This window comes from Jaculus jaculus, chromosome 1 (genome assembly GCF_020740685.1).
Source record: "Jaculus jaculus isolate mJacJac1 chromosome 1, mJacJac1.mat.Y.cur, whole genome shotgun sequence".
NCBI lineage: Eukaryota > Metazoa > Chordata > Mammalia > Rodentia > Dipodidae > Jaculus > Jaculus jaculus.
Window position 1 is genome coordinate 125,358,098 of NC_059102.1, and position 25,600 is coordinate 125,383,697.

At 48.3% G+C, this 25,600-nt stretch overlaps 1 protein-coding gene across 1 annotated transcript in view; it reads left to right on the forward strand.

Moving 5' to 3' along the window:
* Eng (endoglin) overlaps window positions 1–25,600 on the forward strand; it is a 51,233-nt gene that overhangs the window by 21,136 nt on the left and 4,497 nt on the right. Inside the window, exons 3-12 of the mRNA XM_045148736.1 lie at window positions 7,329–7,472; window positions 13,659–13,824; window positions 15,449–15,490; window positions 15,612–15,777; window positions 16,278–16,404; window positions 17,073–17,247; window positions 17,460–17,602; window positions 22,165–22,302; window positions 22,516–22,554; window positions 23,534–23,650. Coding sequence (XP_045004671.1) covers window positions 7,329–7,472; window positions 13,659–13,824; window positions 15,449–15,490; window positions 15,612–15,777; window positions 16,278–16,404; window positions 17,073–17,247; window positions 17,460–17,602; window positions 22,165–22,302; window positions 22,516–22,554; window positions 23,534–23,650 — 1,257 coding nt within the window. The remainder of the gene's footprint in view (window positions 1–7,328; window positions 7,473–13,658; window positions 13,825–15,448; window positions 15,491–15,611; window positions 15,778–16,277; window positions 16,405–17,072; window positions 17,248–17,459; window positions 17,603–22,164; window positions 22,303–22,515; window positions 22,555–23,533; window positions 23,651–25,600) is intronic.

The following is a 25,600-nucleotide window of genomic DNA, read 5'->3' on the forward strand; positions in this document are numbered from 1 at the left end:
TACATAGTGAATTCCAGGTCAGCCTGGACTAGAGGGAAACCCTACCTCAAAACAAACAAACAAACAAACAACAAAGAAAGAATTCACTATGTAGACTAGGCTGCCCTTGAAATTGTAGCAATCCTCTTGCCTCTGAGCTCTGAGTGCTGAGATTAGAGGCATGCATCACTATGCCCAGTTCAGATACAATTTATTTATTTCTTTCTTTCTTTCTTTCTTTCTTTCTTTTTTTTTTTGGGGGGGGTTTTCGAGGTAGGGTCTCACTGTAGCCCAAACTGACTTGGAACTCACTATGTAGTCTCAGGGTGGCCTCGAACTCATGGCAATCCTCCTACCTCTGCCTCCCAAGTGCTGGGATTAAAGGCATGAGCCACCACTCCCTGCTCAGATGCAATTTTGTTAATTTATTCTTAGGGGAGCTGGAGAAATGGTACAGGGGTTAAGAGCTTGCCCCTTAAGCCTGAAAGCTACTGGGACCAGAGATGACCAAGTTCAATTCCCCAGAACACACATAAAAAGATGGATGTGGGCTGGAGAGATGGCTCAGCAGTTAATGTGTTTTTCTGCAAAGCCTGGCAACCTGGGTTTGATTCCCTAGTACCTACATAAAGCTAGATGCACAAAGTGGCCCATGGGTCTGAAGTTCCTTTGCTGTGGCTGGAGGCCCTGGCACACCCATTCTCTCTCACTCTCTCAAGTAAGTAAATAAATAAAATTTAAAGAGAGAGACAGAGAGATATATAGCTTAGTGGTTAAGGCACTTGCCTGCAAAGCCTAAGGACCCAGAGTTCAGTTCCCTAGTACCCACATAAAGCCAAATGCACAGTGGCACGTGCATCTAGAGTTTGTTTGCAGTGGCTGGAGGCCTTGGTGTACCCATTCTCCCTCTCTCTCTCTTTCTTTCTCTCTCTCTTGCTCTCTGCTTACAAATAAAAGTTTTAAAAATATTTGGAGCCGGGCGTGGTGGCGCACGCCTTTAATCCCAGGACTCGGGAGGCAGAGGTAGGAGGATCACCGAGAGTTCAAGGCCACCCTGAGACTCCATAGTGAATTCCAGGTCAGCCTGGGCTAGAGTGAGACCCTACCTCGAAAAACTAAAAAAAAAAAAAAAAAAATATTTGGGGGCTAGAGAAATGGCTCAGCAGTTAAGGTGCTTGTCTGCAAGCCTGACAACCCGATTTTGATTCCCCAGTGCCCATGTGAAGCCAAATGCACAAAGTGGTCTGTGCATCTGTTGCTTGTTTGCAGCAGCTGGAGCAGCTGTCTCTTTTTTCTATCTTTCTCTTCTTGCACATAAATAAATAAAAATTGGAAAAACAGATCTGGAGAAATAGCTTAGCAATTAAGGCACTTGCCTGCAAAGCCTAAGGACCCAGGTTCGATTCCCCAGTATCCATGTAAGCCAGATGCACAAGGTAGCACATGCATCTGGAGTTCGTTTACTGTGGCTAGAGGTCCTAGGGCACCCATTCTCTCTCTGTCTCTCTCTCTCTCTCTCTGTCTCTCAATCTTCCTCTTTCTCTATTTCTCTCAAATAAGTAATAAGTAAAATAAAAATTAAAAATTGGAGGAAAAGACGATGACATGAAAATAAAAGACAGACTAAATGAGAGGGGGAGGAGATATGATGGGTAGTGGGGTTTCAAAGGAAAAAGTGGGGGAAGGGAAGGAATTATCATGGGATATTGTCTACAATTATAGAAGTTGCCAATAAAAAAAATTAAAATTAAAAAAAAATTGGAAAAGTAAAGCTGAGTGTGACCAGGTGTGGTGGTGCCTGCCTTTAATCCCAGCCCTTGGGAGGCAGAGGGGAAGGATCACTGTAAATTCAAGGCCAGCCTGGGACTACAAATTGAGTTTCAGGTCGGCCTGGGCTAGAATGAGACCCTACCTCAAAAAGACCAAAAATAAAAATAAATAATAGCAGGTATGGTGGTGCATGCCTTTAATCCCAGTACTTGGGAGGCAGAGTAGAAAGATCACTGTGAGTTTGAGGCCTCCCTGAGACTACATCGTGAATTCCAAGTCAACCTGGACTAGAGCAAGACCCTACTTCAAAAAACCACTAATAATAATAGTAGTAGTAGTAATAGTAATTCAGGCCAGAGATGTTGGCACACTTCCATTGTCACAATTACTCAGGAACCTGAGGTAGGAGAATCACTTGAGTGCAAGGGTTCAGGGTCCCCATCTCTTAAAATAAAAAATCCCACATGAGGCTGGAGAGATGGCTTAGTGGTTGATGCGCGTGCTTGCGAAGCCTAAGGACCCAGGTTCAATTCTCCAGGTCCCACATAAGCCAGATGCACATGGTGGTGCATGCGTCTGGAGTTTGTTTGCAGTGGCTAGAGGCCCTGGCATGTCCATTATCTCTCTCTCTCTCTCTGTCTAATAAATAAATAAAAATAAATTTTAAAAAATGTCCTATGGGCTGGAGAGATGGCTTAGTAGTTAAGTGCTTGCCTATGAAGCCTTAGGACCCCGATTTGAGGCTCGATTCCCCAGGACCCACGCTAGCCAAATGCACAAGGGAGCACACACGTCTGGAGTTCGTTTGCAGTGGCTGGAGGCTCTGGCGCGCCCATTCTCTCTATCTGCCTCTTTCTCTTTCTGTCTGTCACTCTCAAATAAATAAACAAAAAATTTAAAAAAGAAAAAATAATTTTAAAAGTCCCATGTGTAATTAGTTGAATCTACCAATGGATCCAGAGGGAGCCCCTGCTTTAGCTGAGTACTGGACTGACTGCTATGGGACAGAATCACTACGGATTCTCAGAAGTATGTGACTGAGCTTGTCAACCCATTCTCCAGATCAGAAAACAGGCCCAGAGAGGAGAAGTGACTGTTCAGGACACAGGCTACTGATTGCGCCCTCATTTAAGCTCAGGTCCATCTGGCTGCTACCCCAGCCCCCTGCCATCCTTACTGTGTGAACCATCTGAGGCTGCTGGGGTGGACCCAGGGCCGCCTCTGGGCTGGCCCTGGGAGGGTGGGGGCTGAAAGCTGCCCCAAGGCTCCATTCTTAGAAGAATTGCTGGAAGCGGCTTTCTATAAGTGGCTACTAGCACTGAGAGCCTCCTCACCGAAATCCCCCTTTCCCGCCACCAACCGCCGGGCTAACAATGGTATCTGTGGGATGCTGGCACAAAAATAGCAACTTGGTCTCCCATCCACCCACCCGGGGGGGGGGGGGGCCGGGTAGCCCAGACTGGCAAGGTTGGGGGTAAGGGGCTGGCTTGTCTATCTCCCTGGCTGGGCTCCAAGAGTCCCTCTGGAAGACTGGCAGCCTGGGCTGGGGGCAGACGGGCTCTCTGCCTCTCCCGGGAGGAAAGAAGGAAACAGGCATGCGTGTGAGCCACTGCTACGGCAGTGGAGCTCGGCTGGAAGGCAGGGGAGGGTTTGCTGTGGAAACCCTGGCTGTGTGTTTCTGGTAACTGCCGGCCCTTGGCTAGGCCTGGGAGCACAGGAACCCAAGAATCCTCCTCTGTGGCCTCCCCATTCCCACCCTGCCCCCCACCCCCTCCGCAGGTCTGTGTCTGCCCCTTTAAGGACCCCAGACCCTCCAGCCTCCAACTTTACAGGGAAGGACTTGGTGACAATGGAGAGACAAGACAGGTTTGGTTTGCGAGCTCTGGAAGAATTGCTGAGAGGTGTGGTAAACGTCATGAAATTCTAGTCTTCTGACCCTCTAGCCCCCCTCCCCCCCAGTCCATGACCAGGCCCTGACCTCTGACCTCATCTTCCCTTTCTTTACTTCCTCTATCCAGAGCCCCTCCTGGTCTTGGTGCCCAACCTTGCACGACTCCCTTTTCAAAGACAAGGAAACAAAGGCAGAGAGAGAGAGAGAGAGCAGAGATGACAGGACAGCTGCAGAATAGATGCTCTGGGCACTTTTCTCCCAGCTCAGGGTTTCTGCGACGCTTGAGTCTCCTATACTGGTCTCTGGGCTACAGTCTGCCAAGCCATCCATATGCCATCCGTGTGCTCTGAAATTTCCCCTCTGGCGGAAACACATGGAGCTGGTGTAATCTGCCTGGGGAGGGAGACATAAGAAGGAGGGACATACTTGGAGAGCTGGTCCGTCAGGGGCATCGAGCTCCTCTCGGCATGGATTGGTGTGCCCTGAGTTCCTGATCCAACAGTCCCCTGGGAAGTGGCCTTTCTCTTCAAGCTCCATTTCCTTATCTGTAAGATGGGAGAATATTGGTTCATCAACAAGTGCTCTGTTCTCAGCACAAGACCAGGCATGAGTTCCAATGGACTGTGACACATTACTGACCCACAACGTGTGTGTGTGTGTGTGTGTGTGTGTGTTGGCACCTAATATGATGGTCCCCTACTATGGGAGGGTGCTCACCTCCAGTGGCCAGAGAGGAATGTTGGGCTCCATCATTCTTCTGTGGAGCCAGATTCTCTTTACTGATCCTGGCATTCGCAGAATCTCTGCCCCCCCCCCCCCCGTGTGTAGATAGCTATGCCCATTTGTCTTCATGGGATCTGGAGATTCAAATAGTGGCGCTCTCAGACCCCCTCAGGTCTTCATGCTTGCACAGGAAGTACACTTAACCCTTGAGCCATCTCTCTAGTCCCCACAAATTTTTAAATATTTTATTTGAGAGGGAGAAAGAGAGAGAAAAGTGTGTGTGTGTATTAGATGCCTCTTGGTGCTGCTACAAACTCCAAACTTCACCATTTTGTGTCTGCATCTGGTTTTACATGAGTACTAAAATGAAACCCAGTCCAGCAGACTATGTTAGCAAGCACCTTTAACTGCTAAGCCATCTCCTTATACCCACAATTTTTTTTTTTTTTTGAAGTAGAGTTTTACTCTAGCCCAGGCTGACCTGGAATTCACTATGTAGTCTCAGGGTGGCCTTGAACTCATGGTGATCCTCCTACCTCAGCCTCCCAAGTGCTGGGATCAAAGGCATACACCACCACGCCCAGCAAACCCACAATTTTTTAAAACAGCTTTACTGAGGTAAAATCTACAGGTTTAAAGTGTGCAGTTGGCTGGGTATGGTGGTGCACACCTTTAATCCCACCCCTCAGGAGGCCGAGGTAGGAGGATCACTGTGAGTTCTAGGCTGGCTTAAGACTACATAGTGAATTCTAGGTCAGCCTGGGCTAGAGTGAGAACCTACCTCGAAAAACAAAACAAACAATAAAGTGTGCAATGGAGTGCTTCTCCTATAAACATCGAGTTGTGCAATCTCATTCCATTGTTTAAGACACTACCAGGGTGGGTCACATGTTTTGCTCCAGTAAATTTCAAGTCATGATCACAACCCTAGAACAAAGTATCAGTTTTGACATTTAGCTATCTCTCATAGTTTCTTTTTTTTTTTTTTTTCATTTTTATTTTTTTGGTTTTTTGAGGTAGGGTTTCACTCTAGCCCAGGCTGACCTGGAATTCACTAAGGAGTCTCAGGGTGGCCTCGAACTCACAGTGATCCTCCTACCTCTGCCTCCCAAGTGCTGGGATTAAAGGCGTGCGCCACCATGCCCGGCTCTCATAGTTTCTTGAAGGATGCTGTTAGTATTTAGTTCAATTAACTGAGATATTTGCTTTTTCTGAGGCAGTGTCTCACTGTAGCACAAGCTGACCTGGAACTCAATCTGTAACCCAGGCTGGCCATGAATTTGCAGCAATCCTCCTACTCCAGCCTTCTGAGTGCTGGGATTAAAAGTGTGAGTCACCAAACTGGGCTTGTATTGAATTTCAAAGAAATAAAGTAATTTGGGGGCTAGAGAGATGGCTCAGCAGTTAAGGTGCTTGCCTGCAAAACTGGAGGACCCAAGTTTGATTCCCCAGTATCCATATAAAGCTAGATGCAGCTAAAGCTAGATGCAGCTGGGCGTGGTGGCGCATGCCTTTAATCCCAGCACTGGGGAGGCAGAGGTAGGAGGATCACCGTGAGTTCCAGGCCACCCCAAGACTACATAGTGAATTCCAGGTCAGTCTGGGCTAGAGTGAGACCCTACCTCGAAAAACAAACAGACAAAAAAAGCTAGATGCAAAAGGTGGTGCCCATGTCTGGAGTTCATTTGCAGCAGCTGGAGCGCCCATTCTCTCTCTGCCAGGTGTGGTGGCGCACGCCTTTAATCTCGGCACTCAGGAGGCAGGGGTAGAAGGATCACTGTGAGTTTGAGGCCAGCCTGAGACTACATAGTGAGTTCCAGGTCAACCTGGGCTAGAGTGAGGCTTTACCTCGAAAAAAATTAATAATAAATAACAATTTTATTTATTTATTTATTTTCCCAAGGTAGGGTCTCACTCCTAGGCTGACCTGGAACTCACTTTGTAGCCCCAGGCTTACCTCAAACTCAGGCAATCCTCTTACCCCAGCCGCTCCAGTGCTGGGACTAAAGGCATACACCACCACACCCAGCTCCATACACAAATTTGAAATGCACTATAAATTAGTATAAGAATAGTAACCTAAAAAGCATGCGAGCCTAAGAAAAATTATTTGTGGGACATTGAAAATGAAATGATACTATTTGCTCTCCTTTTGTTGTTTCAAAGAGCCAGCTTGCACACAAAGAGTGATTAGAGGGTCATTACTGAGTAGCGGAAATATTTCTGAGCAGATTTTTCCAGGGGCTGAAACACTGTCTCTGGCTTTGTGACATCAGCTGGGGAAACAACAAGGAGATGTTTGGAAGCCAAATCCAGAAATTTTCCACTGGTGTCTCCGTCGTCTTCTCTTTGATGGCTTGGAGGAGGCTCTTAGGGTCAGCCACTTGGCTGTGCCACTTTAGTCTGGGGACTGCTGGTGGGACTGCGGGGGTCTGTTTGAGGAAAGGTTTCCGTGTGTCTTTGTTTTCTGTGGGTAGTGGAAGCTTCTAAGCTGGGCGAGGAGCCATCCTCACCTGTTCAAAGATGCTTGTTTGTAAAAAAAAAAAAAAGAAGAAGAAGAAGAAGAAATCTTCAATGTGTGTGTGTGGTACGTGCCTGAACTCCCAGCTCTAGGGAGGGTGAGGTAGAGGTAGAGAGATGTTACTACTTAGCAAGATCCTGTCATGAGGAGGAGGAAGCGAAGGAAGGAAGGAAGGAAGGAGGAAAAGAGTGAAGGGTGGATCTTGATTGACTGTTGAATATAGCTCGATTCATGCTGGTTGGCTTGGACTGTCTCATTCATTCGCTCAGCACGTTTTGTGGGCAAGGGAGAGGGCCAGGCGGTGTCCTGTCTGCTCTGTACTCAGGTACCCTGCAAGGGTGGTCAATCCAAGCAGGGTAAGTTGTTTGGCAGCCAACCATAAGAGAGTCCTCCCTGCCCATCTTGGTGACTCTATCTGTGTGTGTGTCCCTTTTCCCTCCCTAGGAGGTGTCTCAGCTGGAGCTGACACTTCAGGCATCCAAGAAGCAAAATGGCACCCAGCCCCACGAGGTGCTCCTGGTCATCATCGTGAACAAGAATGTCTTTGTGCAGTTCCAGGCCCCAGGAATCCCACTGCACTTGGCCTACGTGAGTGTGCCACCCCTAGTTCTAGGCTATGACACTGACCATGAGAGGCCCTGCTGAGCCCTTCCCACAGGATTCGCCTTGGCCCTGTCTTGAGGCTCACAGACTTGACCAAGGACATTCAGGATCAATCAGAGCTGGGAAATGTGTCCAGACCAGAAGTCAGGCTGACATGCAGTCTGTCCGGCGTTAGTCCTTTACACAGCCTCAGTTTGACTAACTGTCCACTAGGATGATAGGACTCTATGAGATTCCATTAAATGGCCTCATTATCTTTGAAAAAGATAGATTATTATGCTGGATATAATAGTGCATGCCTCTAATCCTAGCACGCAGGAGGCTGTGGCAGAAGGATGATGGTGAGTTTGAGGCCAGCTTGTAATATAGAGTGAGTTCCAAGACAGCATGGGCTGAAGTGAGAGCATGCCTTGGGGAAACAAAGAATATTTATTTATTATTATAGACAGGGTCTCATGCTAATCTCTGTATCGTTCCAATTTTAGTGTACGTGCTGCTGAAGGGAGCACATAGACAGGGTCTCATGAACTTGCTATGCAGCTGAGGATGACCTTGAACTTCTGATCCTTCTGCCTCTATTCTTCTGAGTGCTGGAATTACAAGGTGCACTGCTTCTTGCCAGTTTTAAGCAGTACTGGGGATGAAACCCAGGGTTTTGTACATGCCAGACAAAATTTACCAATTGAGCCACATCTCCAGCCCACAAGATATTATGTTTGAAAATACATAAAGGGCTGGAGAGATGGCTTAGCAGTTAAGGCACTTGCCTGCAAAGCCAAAGGAGCCAGGTTCGATTCCCCAAGACCCATGTAAACCAGATGCACAAGGGGGCACATGCATTTGGAGTTCATTTGCAGAGGTTGGAGGCCCTGGTGTGCCCATTCTCTCTCTCTCTCTCTCTCTCTCTCTTTCTCTCTCTCTCCCTGCCTATTTCTATATATATCTCTCTGTCTCAAGTAAATAAATAAATAAATAAAATTATATTTTTAAATAAAGATGTCCCTCTCTACATAAGTACAGAGAAAAGCGTCCAGGAGGGAAGAAAACCAGGTATTACTAGTAGCTGGAGCTAGGAGGTGGTATCAAGAAAGACATCTAGGACTGGAGAGATGGCTTAGCAGTTAAGTCACTTGCCTGTGAAGCCTAAAGACCCATGTTCAACTCTCCAGATCCCATGGGTTAGCTAGATGCACAAAGGTGAGGCAAGTACAAGGTTGCACATACCCACTAGGTGGCACAAGCATCTGGAGATGGATTGCAATGGCTGAGGCCCTGGCGTGCCAATTCTCTCTCTCTCTCTCTCTCTGTCTCTCACTCTAAAATAAAAATTAAAAATTAAAAAAAAAGAGGTTGGAGGATGGCTTAGTGGTTAAGGAGTTTGTCTGCAAAGCCAAAGGACCCAGGTTCGAGTCCTCAGGACCCACGTTAGCCAGATGCATAAGGGACACATGCATCTGGAGTTTGCAGTGGCTGGAGGCCCTGGCACACCTATTCTCTCCCTCCCTCTCTCTCTCTCTCTCTCTGTCAAATAAATAAAAATAAATTTTAAAAAAAGTAAAAAAGAAAGGCATCTGCCCAGGTGTGGTGGTGCACGCCTTTAATCACAGCACTTGGGAGGCAGAGGTAGGAGGATCACTGAGTGTTTGGGGCCACCCAGAGACTACATGGTGAATTCCAGGCCAGCCTGTGATAGGATGAGACCTGGAACTCACAGCATTCCTCCTACCTCTGCCTCCTAAGTGCTGGGATTAAAGGTGTGCATCATTATGTCCTATTAAAAAAAGGGGGGGGGCTGGAGAGATGGCTTAGCGGTTAAGCGCTCGCCTGTGAAGCCTAAGGACCCCGGTTCGAGGCTCGGTTCCCCAGGTCCCACGTTAGCCAGATGCACAAGGGGGCGCACGCGTCTGGAGTTCGTTTGCAGAGGCTGGAAGCCTTGGCGTGCCCATTCTCTCTCTCTTTCCCTCTATCTAGCTTTCTCTCTGTCTCTGTCGCTCTCAAATAAATAAATAAAAATAAAATAAATAAAATTTTTTAAAAAAAGGGGGGAACAAGAAAAAAAAGTTTTTTTGTTTGTTTATTATTTATTTGAGAGTGACAGAGAGAGAGAGAGAGAGAAAGAGAGAGAGAGAGAGAGAGAGAGAACGGGAGCGCCAGGGCTTCCAGCCACTGCAAACTCCAGACACGTGTGCCCCTTGTGCATCTGGCTAACGTGGGTCCTGGGGAATCGAGCCTCGAACCAGTTTCTTTAAGCTTCACAGGCAAGCACTTAACCGCTAAGCCATCTCTCCAGCCCCCCCACCAAAGTTTTTAACTAAGTGTGGTGGCATAGATCTGTCACCCAGTATCTTAGAGGTAGAAGCAGGGGTACAGGAGTTTAAAATCATCCTCAGCTACCTAACAAGTTGGAGGCCAACCTGCACTGTGTGAAAATTTGTCTCACTCCTCATAAATAAAATGAATTTAAATAACTTCAGAAGAGGCCTCTTGGGCTTGTCCCATGGTCGGGGCTTAGGGCTAGAGAAATAGGGCTGACTGGTCACCTCTGCCTCTGCACGTGGAAGTTCTGTCTGCACTGGGCTTTTGTTGTTGTTTGTTTTGTTTTGTTTTGTTTTTCGAGGTAAGGTCTCACTCTCGCTCAGACTGACCTGGAATTCACTCTGTAGTCTCAGGGTGGCCTTGAACTCATGGTGATCCTCCTACCTCTGCCTCCTCAGTGCTGGGATTAAAAGTGGGCGCCACCACGCGTGGCTTCACTGTGCTTTGATTTCCCTTTCTGGGCCCTGGCCAGCAGCCCAAGATGGAGGTAGCTCTAGTTCACAGGTCAGAGGGATGGTGGTGGGGAAGCCAAAACCAGAGCTCAGGGGAAAGGACAACCAGGAAGTTGGAAGAAATGGAAAACTGGGATGCAGTGGGTCCACACTGGGAGGGACACCACTGAGACAGGGGAGTGAGGATAGGCCCAGACACAGGAATCGGAGGGGTGTGGTAGGGGTGAAGAACCCATAGGAGACAGATAGATGGACATGGTGGAGGAATCATGGAAGCCTCCTTCACCTGGGGAGAAGGGGCCAGGCCCAGCCACAAAGACCCAGCTGGACCAGTCTCAAGTGGCCCTCCCCCCAGGGCCCAAAAGGGGAAATCGAGGCCACAGTGAGGATGGGACTACACATGACTCTTCCTCTTCCCTTCCCCACCCTCCTTCCTTGGGTGGAGCTCAGAGTGATGCAGGAGGATGAAACATTTGCTCTGGCCACTCAGAGTCTCTATGTGTGGTTGGGAGGGGGCGGAGATTGGGTCAGCAAAAGTCCACTTTGGTGGGTCAGACTCTGTGCCCCATTTTCTAGATGGCCTGTCCTCCACTATAAACCACTGTTCCAGCCTTTTCCAGTGCGTACAAGGTTGTGTGCTCCGTTCTGTGGTATCTCCCAGTCCTGTCACATAGTCCTCCTAATCTCTCACCTTCTGCTGCTCAGTGTCCCTGGCTTTGAGACGAAGAACAAGGGAAACTGGGGTCAGTGGCTTCAGTGGCTCCAACAGCTTCCTCAGTATCTTTCCCTCCTCCAAGAAAACTTGGTGGGTTGTTCTTTTTTTTTTTTTTTCTTCCCTGCTTTCCATGCAATATCTCACTCTAGCCCAGGCTAACCTGGAACTTACTCTGTAGCCCCAGGCTGGCCTTGAACTCACGATGATCCTACCTCACCCTCTTAAGTGCTGGGATGAAAGACATGCGCCACCAAGTCTTACTTCTTTACCTAGCCCAACAGACAGCAATGTGAGGCATGTGCTAGGGTGGCCATGAGATGTTGGAGATCCCCTGTCCTCATCCAGCTGGACTCCTGCCTTGCTTTTTTTTTTAAAAAAAATTTATTTTATTTATTTGACAGAGAAAGAAGGAGAGGGAGAGAGAGAGAGAAAGAGAGAGAATGGGTGCGCCAGGGCCTTCAGCCACTGCAAACGAACTGCAGACACATGCGCCCCCAGTGCATCTGGCTAATGTGGCTCCTGAGGAATTGAACCTTGGTCCTTTGGCTTTGCAAGCAAATGCCTTAACTGCTAAGCCATCCCTCCAGCCCCATTTTGTGTTTTGCTTATTTTTTTTTTTTTGTCTTCGAGGTATGGTCTCACTCTAGCTCAGGCTGACCTGGAATTCACTATGTAGTCTCAGGATGGCCTTGAACTCACAGTGGTCCTCCTACCTCTGCCTCCTGAGTGCTGGGATTAAAGGTGTGCACCACCACACCCAGCTGCCTTGCTTTATTTTGTTGTCCAGGTGCATGCACCCTGTCTTGCTTTTTGTTTCTTTTTGGTTTGTTTTTCAAGGGAGGGTCTGGCTCTAGCCCAGGCTGACCTGGAATTCACTATGTAGTCTCAGGGTGGCCTTGAACTCACAGCAATCCTCCTACCTCTGCCTCTTGAGTGCTGGGATTAAAGGTGTGTGCCACCACGTCCAGCAGAGATTTTATATTTTTTAATATTTGATTTTTATTTATTTATTTATTAGAGACAGAAAGAGGGGGAGAGGGAGAGAGAGAGAATGGGCACACCAGGGCCTCTAGCCACTGCAAACGAATTCCCGATGCATGTGCCGCCATGTGCATCTGGCCTACGTGGGACCTGGAGAACTGAACCTGGGTCCTTAGGTTTCACAGGCATGTGCCTTAACCACTAAGCCATCTCTCCAGCCCAGAATTTTATTTTTATTTGAAAGAGAGAGAGAGAGAGAAAATGGGTGCACCTCTAGATACTGCAAACAAATTCCAGGCACATGAGCCACCTTGTTCATCTGGCTTATGTAGGTACTGGGTAATTGAACCTGGGTCCTTTGGCTTTGCAAGCAAGAGCCTTAACTGCTAAATCATCTCTCTAGCCCCAGCAGAGACATTTTTTCACATTTATTTTTAAAACAGTACAGGTTAGAAGAATCACAGTTTGCTACTCCTTGGCACCATGTCACATCACTGATAACTAGTTAGTTAGGTAAGGGAATGGCATGTGAAGTCCATCTTCAAAATGAAAGTAGTGTAATTCATAATTGCAAAATAAAAATTGTGTTTGTAATGAACAGGAAAACATAGTATTAGTGTTTTGTTTTTTTGGCTGTGCTATGGATTGAGCCCAGGGCCTTAATATAACATGCAAGCAGCCTACCTCTAAGCTACATTCTCATCCCAAAGTTTTCTTTAAGCCCAAACTAGATGGAGCCGGTCAACACCCAGCAGAGATTGTTTTTTAATGTTGAGTCCCAGGATAAAAAGCACCATATAGGGCTGGAGAGATGGCTTAGCAGTTAAGTGCTTGCCTGTTAAGTCTAAAGACCCCAGTTCGAGACTCGATTCTCCAGGACCCACGTTAGCCAGATGCACAAGGGGGCGCATACTTCTGGAGTTCATTTGCAGTGGCTGGAAGCCCTGGCGTGCCCATTCTCTCTCTATATCTGCCTCTTTCTCTCTCTGTCACTCTCAAATAAATAAATAAAAATGAATAAAACCCATTATGTGAAGGGAAAAGCCTTTAAAAAAAAAAAAGCACCATATAAACCGGGTGTGGTGGTGCATGGCTTTAATCCCAGCACTCAGGAGGCAGAGGTAGGAGGATCTCCGTGAGTTCAAGGCCACCCTGAGACTCCATAGTACTTCCCAGGTTAGCCTGGGCTACAGTGAGACCCTACCTTGAAAACAACAACAAAAATAAATAAAAGCACCATATGCACTCTCATGCATCCAGTTTTTCATACGTTTCCTCTCCTCCCCTTTCCTTCCTCCTTCCCACGTGCAGGGAGCACCGACTGTGTGTGGACCAGGCGTCAAGGTGATGCTGGCATGCCAGAATTCCCAGTGCACAGACTCTCAGTGCCAATTATATGTCAAACACCATGCAGGGACAGACACAGATGTCCCTTAGTTTCTCAAAGCGTAGAGGGTACTAACGGTAACTAACTACGTGATGCTATTCAATGTTGGCTGAATGCGTACGACACAGCAGGCAATGCTAGAACCAGAGGACAAACAAGGATGTGTGTGTCCTGCGTCCTCCATGCGTGGAAAGGGCACGGGGCAAATAGAGCTGGGGTACATAAGGTACCTGAAGGGCTCTAGGCTAACTGCAAATCCTCTCACTCCCCAAATTTCTTCCTGCATGGGACAGAAGCATTCTATGTCTATGTCTCCCCAGAACCCTAGCCTGGTCATCTTCCAAGAGTCCCCAAGAGCCAACCTCACACAGCTGCCACCCTTTACTACCAAGAGCCACATCCTCGACTGGGCAGCTACAAAGGGCAGCATCACTTCAGCCGCGACACTAAAAGACCCCAGCAGCATTGTCCTCTGGCTGGGCCAAGGTCAGCTTCCTCGGGTTCCGCTGGGTTTAGGTTCAGTTCTGGAGGAATCAGAGCTCCTCTGGCCCACAGATCAAGCTTGGGCATTACGGGATTTGCCCTACGTCTCATGTGGCTAGATAGTGTTCTTTGGAAAGAGGGATCACTTATTCACCAAACATCGGATTGAACCATGGGAAATGTCATAACTTTTTTTTTGTTGTTGTTTTGTTTTTCGAGGTAGGGTCTCACTCTAGCTCGGGCTGACCTGGAATTCACTATGGAGTCTCAGGGTGGCCTCGAACTCACGTGATCCTCCTACCTCTGCCTCCCGAGTGCTGGGATTAAAGGCGTGCGCTACCACGCTCGGCTTAGCTTTTTATTAAACCATAAAATCTCCCCAGCACAAGGGGTTGGGGATAGGGTGCAGTTGTTAAGAGTGTTTACCTAGGCGTGCGTGAAACCCTGGGTTTGATCCCCAGCACCACATAAAATCAGGCCTGGTGGCACATGCCTGTTAGCCCAGCACTCAAGGAGTAGAGGCAGGAGGATATCTGTTGAGTTCAAGGCCAGCCGAAGCTACAGAGTGAGTACCAAGTCAGCCTGGGCCAGAGTGAGATCCTGCCTCCAAAAAAAAAAAAAAAGCCAAGGTTGGTGGCGCACACCTTTAATCCCAAGGCCACCCTGAGACTACATAGGGAATTCCAGGTCAGCCTGAGCTAGAGTGAGACCCTACCTCTGAAACCACTCCCCTAAAAACGTCAAGCTCATCCTCTGCTGCATTGCAAGTTTGAAGCCAGCCTGATATATATGAGTCCTTGTCTCAAAACACAAACAATGGCTGGGGAGCTAGCTCTGCAGTGAAAGGCATTTGCTTGCAGAGCCTGTCAACCTGGGTTTGTTTGCCCAGGCACACACATAGACACATACAAGTAAATAATAACAAAAACAAAATAAACAAATGAACAGACACAAAAATCCAATACGAAGCAAAACAAAACTTAGCACTCTTATTCACTGCGCACCTTCAGTGTGCCAAGCTCTATGCAAGGCACCCGGGTACCTCCCTGCTGTCACAGTGATGCCAGAGATGGCAAGAATCATGTCAACAGAAAAATAAATTCCTTTAAAAATTATTCATTCATTCCTTTATTCGCACATGTGTTAGGGTGTGTACGTGTGGGCTTTTTGCCACCTCAAACAATGCCAGACACATATGTCCAGCTTACATGGGTGGCTTGGGAATTGAACTCCAGTTATAGACCTTGTAACAAGTGCCTTTAACTGCTGAACTGTCTCCCCAACCCATCCCCCTCCTTTCCCTCCCCCCCCCCCCCGCTTTTGTGCTAGGGACAGAACTAAGGACCTTGTGCTTGCTAGGAATACACTCTACCACTGAGCTAAGTCCAAACCCAGATAAATAAATTTTATGTAACTAGGTAGGCCTTGAACCTGGTATCCTCTTGAATAGCTGGGATTAAAGAGATGCACCACCATGCTGGGCACAGATGGATACATTCTAGCGTTTCAGGTCTTGGTAGATGCTATAAGAAAGGTTAAAGTAGAGTGATGTGTTTGGGTGGTAGTCGGGCTGTATCCCTGACCAGTGTCATGGACTCAACTCTCTATCTTAACCCTGTGTTGACAGATGAGACCGCAGGTCCAGGCCATGCGCAGGGTCATTCTGCAGGTAAGGTCCTCTGACACCCCCTACCTGTGAATGTCCTGAATGTCCCCATCACTGCCTTTGATTAGGGGTGGGATCCCCTGTGTTAGATCCTGGAGACACTGAGATGTGCTTGTCTCTGCAGCCCCCAAGTTACCTACCCACTGTATGCTGGAAGCCAGCCAGGACATGGGCCGCATGCTGGAATGGCGGCCGCGGGCACCAGCCCTGGTCCGTGAATGCCGCTTGGAAGGCGTGGCGGGCCACAAGGAGGCACACATCCTGAGGCTCCTGCCAGGCTCTGGGGCAGGGTAAGGGTGCCTCACCTCCATCAAGCCCCGCCCCAACCAGATGCCCTTGTCCAATAATCCACTCCCCAGTAGATCCTGTCCCTGGTACCCCTCCCCCATTCCAATCAGTGGGGACCCCACCCCCAATCAAACCCCTTCCCTGGCACCAAGTCCTGTCCCAATCAGATCCTGGCCTCCAATGTACCACACCCAAGTAAGGCCTGGAGTCCCTCCCCACACCAATTAGATTTGACCCTCCAATAACTACCCTCCAATCAGATCCTACCCCATTAATCCTGGCCCCTCCAGGTCAGTGTAGAGACGCCCCTTCTTGTCTCTAGGCTCCCCCACTAATGGGTTGCTGTTCTATGGGCTCGCATCCTGCCAGGCCCACCCCCAACCCATGGACTCGTATGCCATGCTAAGTGAGGGCACAGCTGCTGCCCGTCGGAAACCCCACTTGTCTTGGTCCCCAAGCCTGCATGCCAGCCCGTGCTGAGCTGACCCTCTGCTCACCGCAGGCCCAGGAGAGTGACCGTGAAGGTGGAACTGAGTTGTACATCTGGAGACCCCGATGCAGTTCTCATCCTGCAAGGTCCACCCTATGTGTCCTGGCAAATCGACGCCAACCACAACATGCAGATCTGGGTGAGCCTTGCGCCCCTACCCAAACAGAAAACCCAAACTAGCGTGCCTCAGGCACCCGACCAAAAGCAGCTGATGGGAGGGAAGTTTTTATTTTGGCTTACAGTCAAAGGAGGAAGCTCCATGATGGCAGGGGAAAGCATGGCATGAGCAGAGGCTGGACATCACCTCTGTCACAGCAGGTGGCAAACAGCAGCAAGACAGTGAGCCGAACTCAAGCAAGAGAGAGCTGGCTCTAACACCCCTAAGCCTGCCCCCAACAACACACTCCTCCAGCAAGGCTTCTCTCCCAAACTGTCATCAGTTGGGGACCAAACATTCAGGACACAAAAGTTTATGGGGGGGGGGGCATCTGATTCAAACCACTACATAGGGCAATCAGGCTGCTACACACCTTACACATCCCAGTCCTTCTGCCTCCAATGTGCTGCCTCGGACTGTGACCACCTGTTTGACTGCAGCTAGAGGCTACCTCCTCCAGGAAGCCTTCCCTGAAGGGCTCGAGCATCCCCTAACCCAGCCCACTGAGTCAAGGAAGATCTCTCAGCTGAATTGACTGACAATTGGGAGAAAGCAGATGAGCGAGGGTAGCTAGGCAGAGGGAAGGGCGAGTATCAGCAGGACTTACTGTAGCTATTGCCCCCCCCCCATTCTGCCTCTCCTGTTTTCAGACCACCGGTGAATACTCCATCAAGATCTTTCCAGATAATAGCATCCAAGGCCACGTGCTCCCAGACACACTCCAGGGTTTGCTGGGGGAGGCCCAAAAGCTCGATGCCAGCATTGTGGCCTCATTTGTGGAGCTTCCTCTGGCCAGTGACATCTCACTGAGGTCCTCCAGCTGTGGTGAGCTCCAGCCCCGACCTCTACCCTCCCTTTTCCTTAACCACCTTGGATCGCTTACTTCACTGACCTAGGAGCTTGGACAAGCTAGACCAGCCTTCCGGGCTCTTGGTCCTCACCTGGAACCTGGGGGGACAATGAGTAGCTCACCCTCTAAGAGCTCAATGCACAGTGGACATCCAGTGACTGTCCCCCACCCTCCTCTGACCCTGCAGATGATCGGCTACAGACCACACCTACCCCAATCCCTACCACGCTTCCCAAGTACAGCTGCAGCCCAGAGCTCCTCCTGTCCCTGATCCAACCCAAGTGTGCCAATGACATCATGACTCTGGTTCTCAAGAAAGATCACGTGCAGGTAAGAGAAGGCCTGCACCTCTGCCTTGGGCTGATTTGGTCATCTCGTGTGGCCAAGGCCAGGGAGGGGAAAAAATCACACCCCATGATAAACCTGTTTCCCCACTTGTGAAATGCAGTTTGAGCCAGTCATAGTGGCACTCCCCAGCAACTGGGAGGCTAAGCCAAAAAGGGTTATGAGTTCCAGGTCAGCCTGGGCTGGAGAGATGACTTAGTGGTAAAGTCACTTGCCTACAAAGCCTGAGGACCTAGGTTCAACTCCCCAGAACCATGTAAGCCAGACAGACACACAAGGTCACGCATGCACACAAGGTGGCACACACGTCTAGAGTTCCATTGCAGTGGCTGGAGGCTCTGGCACACCAAGTTCTCCCTCTCTCCCCACTCATTAAAAAAAAAAAAAATACAAAAACATAAACAAAACAGAAACACAGAAGAAGGACTGGTTCATTTGTCAGTAATCCCAGCACTTGGGAGGTGGACAAGGACTATCAGGAGCTGTCCTGATATCACTGTCACCCTCAGCCACATAACCAATTCAAGGCTAGCCCAAGTTACATGAGACTCTCTCAAAATACTACTGCTGCTGCTGCTGCTGCTACTACTAATAATAATGTCAGGCTGGGGAAATGGTCCAGCAGTTAAAGGCACTTGCTTGCAAAGCCTGCTGGCCTGGGTTTGATTCTCCAGTACCCACATAAAGCCAGACACAAAACATCATGCATCTGTCTAGTGTTTGTTTGCAGTGGCAAGAAGCTTTATATTTAATTTTTTTTTAATGTTAGTACTAAGTGGTTGTTTTTAAAATTTTTTTATTTTTATTTTAGAGACAGAGAGAGAGTTCGGCACATCAGGGCCACAGCCACTGCAATCAAACTCCAGACGCTTGTGCCACTTAGTGCTCATGTGCGACCTTGTGCTTGTGTCACCTTGTGTGTCTGGCTTACACAGGATCTGAAGAGTTGAACATGGGTTCTTAGGCTTCACAGGCAAGCGCCTTGACCACTAAGCCATCTCGTCAGCCCCAATATCAGCTGTCCTGATAATGTATTTATAAAATGCTACAGCTTTTGAAAAAATATTTTTATTTTTATTTATTTATTTGGAAGAGAGAGAGACAGAGAGAGAGAAAATGGGTGTGCCAGAGACTCCAGCCACTGCAAACGAGCTCCAGATGCATGTGCCACCTTGTGCATTTGGCTTATGTGGGTCCTGAGGAATTGAATGTGAGTCCCTTGGCTTTGCAAGCAAGTAACTTAACCACTAATCCATCTCTTCAGCCCCTAAAGCTTTATTTATTTCTGAAAAATAAAAATAAAATTTATATGCATAAATTTAAAAAAACCATTGGTCTGGAGAGATGGCTTAGCAGTGAAGGCTCTTGCCTATGAAGCCTAAGGACCCATGTTCAACTCTCTAGGTCCTATGTAAGCCAGACGCACAAGGTGACACAAACATGCGCACAAGGTGGTGCATGCTTCTCGAGTTTGATTACAGTGGCTGGAGGCCCTGGCGCATCAATTCTCTCTCTCCATCTCTCTTGCTCTCTCATTAAAAAAAAGACCAGTCTGTTGCCAGGTGTGGTGGTTCACGCCTTTAATCCCAGCATTTGGGAGGCAGAGTTAAGAGGATCATCGTGAGTTCGAGGCAACTCTGAGACTGCATATTGAATTCCAGGTCAGCCTGAGCTAGAGTGAGACCCTACTTCAAAAAAAAAAAAAAATCCACTTTTCCAGGGATGGGCCTAAACCAACATTTGACATACCATCCTAGGTTTTCCTATAATACAGCCTTTAACAAAACTAGGTTGCCCTGAACCCTTGGTATTAGAATTGCTTACATTATACCAAGAATATGGGAAAACACCAAAATCAGCCTGTGGTATATGTCCTGGCAGACCTTGAGGGGGCTGTGCTGTCAGATCTAAAGTCCTCATGACGAGATGTCTAAGATGAAAAGGCATGTCATCAGGACATATGGTGGTTCCACGTGTGCTAAGCGTGTGACAAGATCAGGCGTGCTTTTCTCACTGAGAAGCAGAAAATCATCCTGAAAGTGGGTAAGGCGCAACACAGGGTCAGAAAGCTAAACAAGTAGGAAGCATTTTAAACAACAAAAATCAAGGTTTGGGGCTGAGGAGATGACTCAGCGGTTAAGGCACTTGATTACAATGCCTGGCAACCTAGGTTCAAGTAGGATCCATGTAAATCCAGATGCACAAAGTACTGCATGCGTCTGGAGTTCATCTGCAGTGGGAAGAGGCCCTGGTGCACCCATTCTGTCTCTCTTTCTCTGTGTGTTTGCAAATACATAAATAAGTAAAATCAAGCTTTGTTTTATGAAATATGCAAGAATTAGATGGAGAAAATAATTTCTCCATCTAAAGACAGTGGCTACCTACAATGTGTTGTTTGGTTTTTGTTTCTTTCTTCCTCTTTCCCTTCCTTCCTTTCCTCTTTTTCTTTCTTTCTGTTTCTCTCTTTCCTCTCCTCTTCTCTCTCTCTCTCTGGTTTTTCCAGCTAGAGTCTTGCTGCAGCCCAGGCTGACCTGGAATTCACATTGTAGTCTCAGGCTGCCCTTGAAACTCACAGTGATCTTATCTGTGCCTCCCAAATGCTGGGATAAAGAGCATGTGCCATGTTGCCCTCCTCCCTCAATCTGTCTCTCTCTCTCTTTTTCTGTCCCTCAAAACTGGGTCTCATGTAGCCTAGATTGGCCTAAACTCACTATGTAACTAAGAATGACCTTGAACTTCTGATCCTCTTCCTCTTGCTTCCATTTCCCAAGTGTTGGGAATACAGATGCCACCACACCATATTTATAACCTTGAACTTCTGATTCTCCTGCCCTCACTTTGTGTTGTCCTCTTCCTTCTCTTTCTTCCTTTTCTTCTTTTTTTAAAATTTGTTTTATATTTGTTTGAGAGATAAGGAGAAGCAGACACAGAGAGAGAGGCAGATAGAGAGAGAACGGGCAAGCCAGGGCCTCCAGCCACTGCACACAAACTCCAAACCTAGGCCCTTTGGTTTTGCAGGCAAGCACTTTAACCACTGAGCCATCTCTCCAGCCCTTCTTTTCTTCTTGAACTCACTGTAATTCTCCTCCCCCATCCTCTAGAGGGCTAGAATTTAAGGTGTGATCCACCATGCCCAGCTCTGTGTTTCTTTTGGAAGTTTTTCTCTGTGTATTTTGTTTTTTTTTCCCCCAAGATAGGGTCTCACTCTAGTCCCGGCTGACCTGGAATGGAATTCACTATGTAGTCTCAAGGTAGCCTCGAACTCATGAGGTCCTCCTACCTCTGCCTCCCGAGTGCTGGGATTAAAGGGGTGTGCCACCACACTTGGATCAGATTGTTTTCCTAGTGTAGATTTCCACAAGTGGGATTGTAGGTCAAAGACTGGAGTTCTGACACATGTTGCCAACAGGGTTTCCCCATTGTGACCGGAATTCTCACGTGGTTTGTGAGAGCATTCTGACCACTTCTTTCTGGCCAGGCTGTAATTAACGACACAAAGCCCTTTGCCAGTGTGGGAAGCAGGACATGGTGTTCCTTCTTGTTCAAATGCATGATTGTTCATTTGTGGTGGGCGTAGGCACAGCTCCCAGTATAGTGCTTGCCTCACATATAAGAGACCCCGGGTGCAGTCCCCAGTAAGAGACACACCTAGCTGCCTGTCTTCCCATTATTATTATTTTTTTTGAGACTGGGTCTCATGTAGCTGAGGCTGGTCTCAAACTTGTTATGTAGCTAAGGATGATCTTGAACTTCTGATCTGCTTCCCTCTACCTCCTTAGTGCTGTGATTACAAGTATATATTCCCATGCCTAGTTTGTATGGTGCTGTGGATGGAACCCAGGGCTTCATGTCCTCCAGACAGCACTCTACCAACGGAGCTGCATCCGACCCCCTCTCCCCAAACCCTGTGATTTCTTCTTCTGTCCTCTGAGACAGCTGGGCCAGAGCTTACACAAGTTACCTGTGTCCTCTCAGATCATTTAGAATGATTCAGAACTCGGTGGTTGAATCTACCTGGCACTTTCTCTTTCTCTCTTATAAATAAATAAATTTTTTAAGCTGGGCATGGTGGCACATGCCTTTAATCCCAGTACTTGGGAGGCAGAGGTAGGAGGATCACTTTGAGTTCGAGGCCACCCTGAGACAGTTACACAAAGTGGCACATGCATCTGAAATTCATTTGTAGTGGCTGGAGGTCCTGGCATACTCATTTTCCCCCACCTCTCTCTCTCTCTTTGAAAATAAATAAATAAATGTGTGTGTGTGTGTGTGTGTGTGTGTGTGTGTGTGTGTGTTGGGGTTTTTTGTTTGTTTTTTGTTTTGGTTTTTCGAGGTAGGGTCTCACTCTAGCCCAGGCTGACCTGGAACTCACTATGTAGTCTCAGGGTGGCCTTGAACTCATAGCGATCCTCTAAAATGTGGGTGATGAGGTCTATAAAATGGAGAGGGAGGCAAGAATGGCTGAGGCTTGGGACCCTGGGTTGTAGGAGCCCCTAATGCTGGGGAGTTGGGAGGCCTCCTGACTATGCCCCTCACTCCTGACCCAGGCTCTGCAGTGCATCATTACGGGCCTGACCTTCTGGGACCCCAGCTGCCGGGCTGAGGACAGAGACGATCAGTTCGTCTTGAGCAGCTCCTATGCCAGCTGTGGCATGGAAGCCACAGCAAACATGATCAGCAATGAGGTAAGGCCTGGGGCCAGAGGTGTCTCCCTCCAGATACCGCCCTCATCCTCCAGGCTAAGGGGTGTCTGGGGGAGCAGGGTGTGGCACCCAACAGGAATCAAAGCCTAACCAAGACTTAGCTCAGTTTTCGCCTACATAAAATGGGTATGTTGGGTGGGACACCCCCGGGGGAGCTTGCTGGTTCTGAACATCTCCTTCGCTTGGTTCTTGCAGGTGGTCATCAGTTTCCTGTCAGGCTCATCACCACTGAGGGTGAGATGCACAGTCACCATGCTTCTCACCTGGCCCAGGGGCTGCTGTGGGACTGGGGGTCCTTGCTGGCCTAGAAGGGAGCAGGCCTCAGGAAATCCAGACCTGGATTCTGGCAAGCCATGTGTTTGCAGTGTGCCTTGGTCTTCCCTTCTGTGCAATGGGAGCTGTGATGAGGGTTGTTTATTTCAGCTTCTCAAGCAGAGGCTTCTAGTAAACAGTGGCTGTGTGGCTTTGTGCCAATCACTAACCCTCCTGGGCCCAAAGACCACTGCTGGAAACCTCACTCCATAAGTATTTTTTTTTAAAAAGTTATGTATTTGAGAAAGAGAAGGGAAGAGGTAGGTAGAAAGAATGGGCATTCCTGTGCCTCTAGCCACTGCAAATGAACTACAGATGCATGTGCCACCTGTGCATCTGGCTTATGTGGGCACTGGGAATAGAACCTGGGTCTTTAGGCTTCATGGGCAAGTGCCTTAACCACTCAGCTATCTCTTCAGCCCCATAGGGGGTCTTAAGAGCGACCCCAGGGGTCTACATGAAATCTCTGCCCAGAAGCCTAGTGCCAAGTGCATTCTTTTTTTTTTAACACGGATGAGCAAGTATCTCTAAGGTACTAAGTAGTCTTTTTTAATATTTTTATTTATTTATTTGAGAGAGATACAGAAATAGGCAGATAGAGAGAGAGAATGGACATGCCAGGGCCTCCAGCCACTGCAAACAAACTCCAGATGCATGCGCCCCCTTGTGCTTACGTGGGTCCTGGGGAGTCGAACCTAGGTCCTTTGGCTTTGCGGGCAAGCGCCTTAACCGCTAAGCCGCCTCTCCAGCCCCCAAGTGCCTTCATGATGAATGTGAGCTGTCTTCTCAGGTGAGGATGAGGGTGGCGACGCTGGGCAGGGACTGCTGTTGCCGCCCTCACCGCTCACCTTCCTGGCTGCTGTCATCCACACTGACCGAGCCTCCCTCCTGGCCCCCACAGAAAAAAGTGCAGTGCGTCAACATGGACAGCATCTCCTTCCAGCTGGGCCTCTACCTCAGTCCGCACTTCCTCCAGGCTTCCAGCACCCTCGAGCTGGGTCAGCAGGGCTTTGTACAGGTACTGTGCACCCAGCACCCCAAGCCTCCCAAGCCCTGTGGTCTCCCGTGCACCTTTCTTTCCTCCATAGCTCCTGGGTGGCTTTTTGTTTTCGAGGTAGGGTCTCACTCCATCCAGCCCAGGCTGACCTGGAATTTACTCTGTAGTCTCAGGCTGGCCTCAAACTCAGCATTCCTCTTACCTCTGCCTTCCAGGTGCTGGAATTATTATTATTATTATTATTATTATTTGTTTACATTTGAGAGAGGAAAAGGCAAAAAGAAAGAGAAGCTGGGCGTGGTGGCGCACGCCTTTAATCCTAGCACTAGGGAGGCAGAGGTAGGATGATCCCTGTGAATTCAAGGCCACCCTGAGAATACATAGTGAATTCCAAGTCAGTCTGAGATAGAGTGAGGCCCTACCTCAAAAAAAAAAAAAAAAAGAGAGAGAGAGAGAGAGAGAGAGACAGAGGGTGGGAGGGAGGGAATGGGCACACCAAGGCCTTCAGCCACTGCAAACAAACTCTGGAACCATGTGCCACCTTGTGCATCTGGTTTATGTGGGTCCTGGGGAATTGAACATGGGTCCTTTAGTTTTGTAGGCTAGCACCCTAACCGCTAAGCCATCCCTCCAGCCCGTGAGTGCTGGAATTAAAGGCATGTGCCACCATACCAGGCTTGCTCCATAGCTCCTGAAAAGACTTCAGTTTGCAGAGGACTAAGGAAGCCAGTCAGGGTACATGAGAAGGGACAGACAGAAAAGGATTGCTCAGGCTGGAGAGATGACTCAGTGACTAAAGGCACTTGCTTGCAAATCCTGACAGCCCTGGTTCAAGTCCCCAGTACCCACCTAAAGACAGATGCACAAAGTGGTACATGTGTCTGGAGTTCACTTGCAGTGGCAAGGGGCCCACATGTGTCCATATGTCCTCTGTCTGTCTGCCTCTCTCTCTTAAATAAATGAATATATTTTTAAAAAATGAAAGAGTACTGGAGAGATGTCTTAGCAGTTAAGGCACTTTCCTGCAAACCCTAAGGACCTAGGTTCAGTTTCCCAGAATTGAACATTATAAGCCAGATGCATATGGTGGCCCATGAGTCTGCAGTTTGTTTGCAGTGGCTAAAGACCCTGGCATACCCATTCTCTCTCTTTCTCCCTCTAATAAATAAATAAAAGTAAAATGTTTGGGCTGTAGAGATGGCTTAGTGGTTAAGCACTTGCCTGTGAAGCCTAAGGACCCCAGTTCAAAGCTCAACTCACCAGGACCCACGATAGCCAGGTGCACAAGGGGGTACACACGTCTGGAGTTCGTTTGCAGTGGCTGGAGACCCTGGTGTGCCCATTCTCTCTCTCTGCCTCTTTCTCTCTGTGTCATTCTCAAATAAATAAGTATAAATAAACAAAAATTTTAAAAAATAAAATATTTGTTGGGCATGGTGGTGCATGCCTTTAATCCCAGCACTCAGGAGGCAGAGGTAGGAAGATCACCATGAGTTTGAGGCCACCCTAAGACTACATAGTGAATTCCAGGTCACCTGGGCTAGAGCAAGACCCTACTTCAAAAAGCACAAATAAAATATTTTTTAAAACAAATTAATAAATAAGGAAAGAAAGAGGGGCTGGAAAGATAGCTCAGTGGTTAAGGTGCTTACCTGCAATGCCTAATGACCTGAATTCAATTCCCTAGTACCCACAAAAGCCAGATGCATAGAGTGGTGCATGCATCTGGAGTTCATTTGCCATGGCTAGAGGCCCTGGTGCACCCATTCATTCATCCTCTGTCCTTGCAAATAAATTTTTTAAGCATTATTTATTTGAGAGAGAGGGAGAAAGGGAGAGGAAGAAGCAGATAGAGAATGGGTGTGCCAGGGCCTTCAGCCACGGCAAACAAACTCCAGATGTATTTGTCCCCTTGCCCATCTATCTGGCTTATGTGGGTACTGGGGAATGGAACCTGGGTCCTTAAGCTTC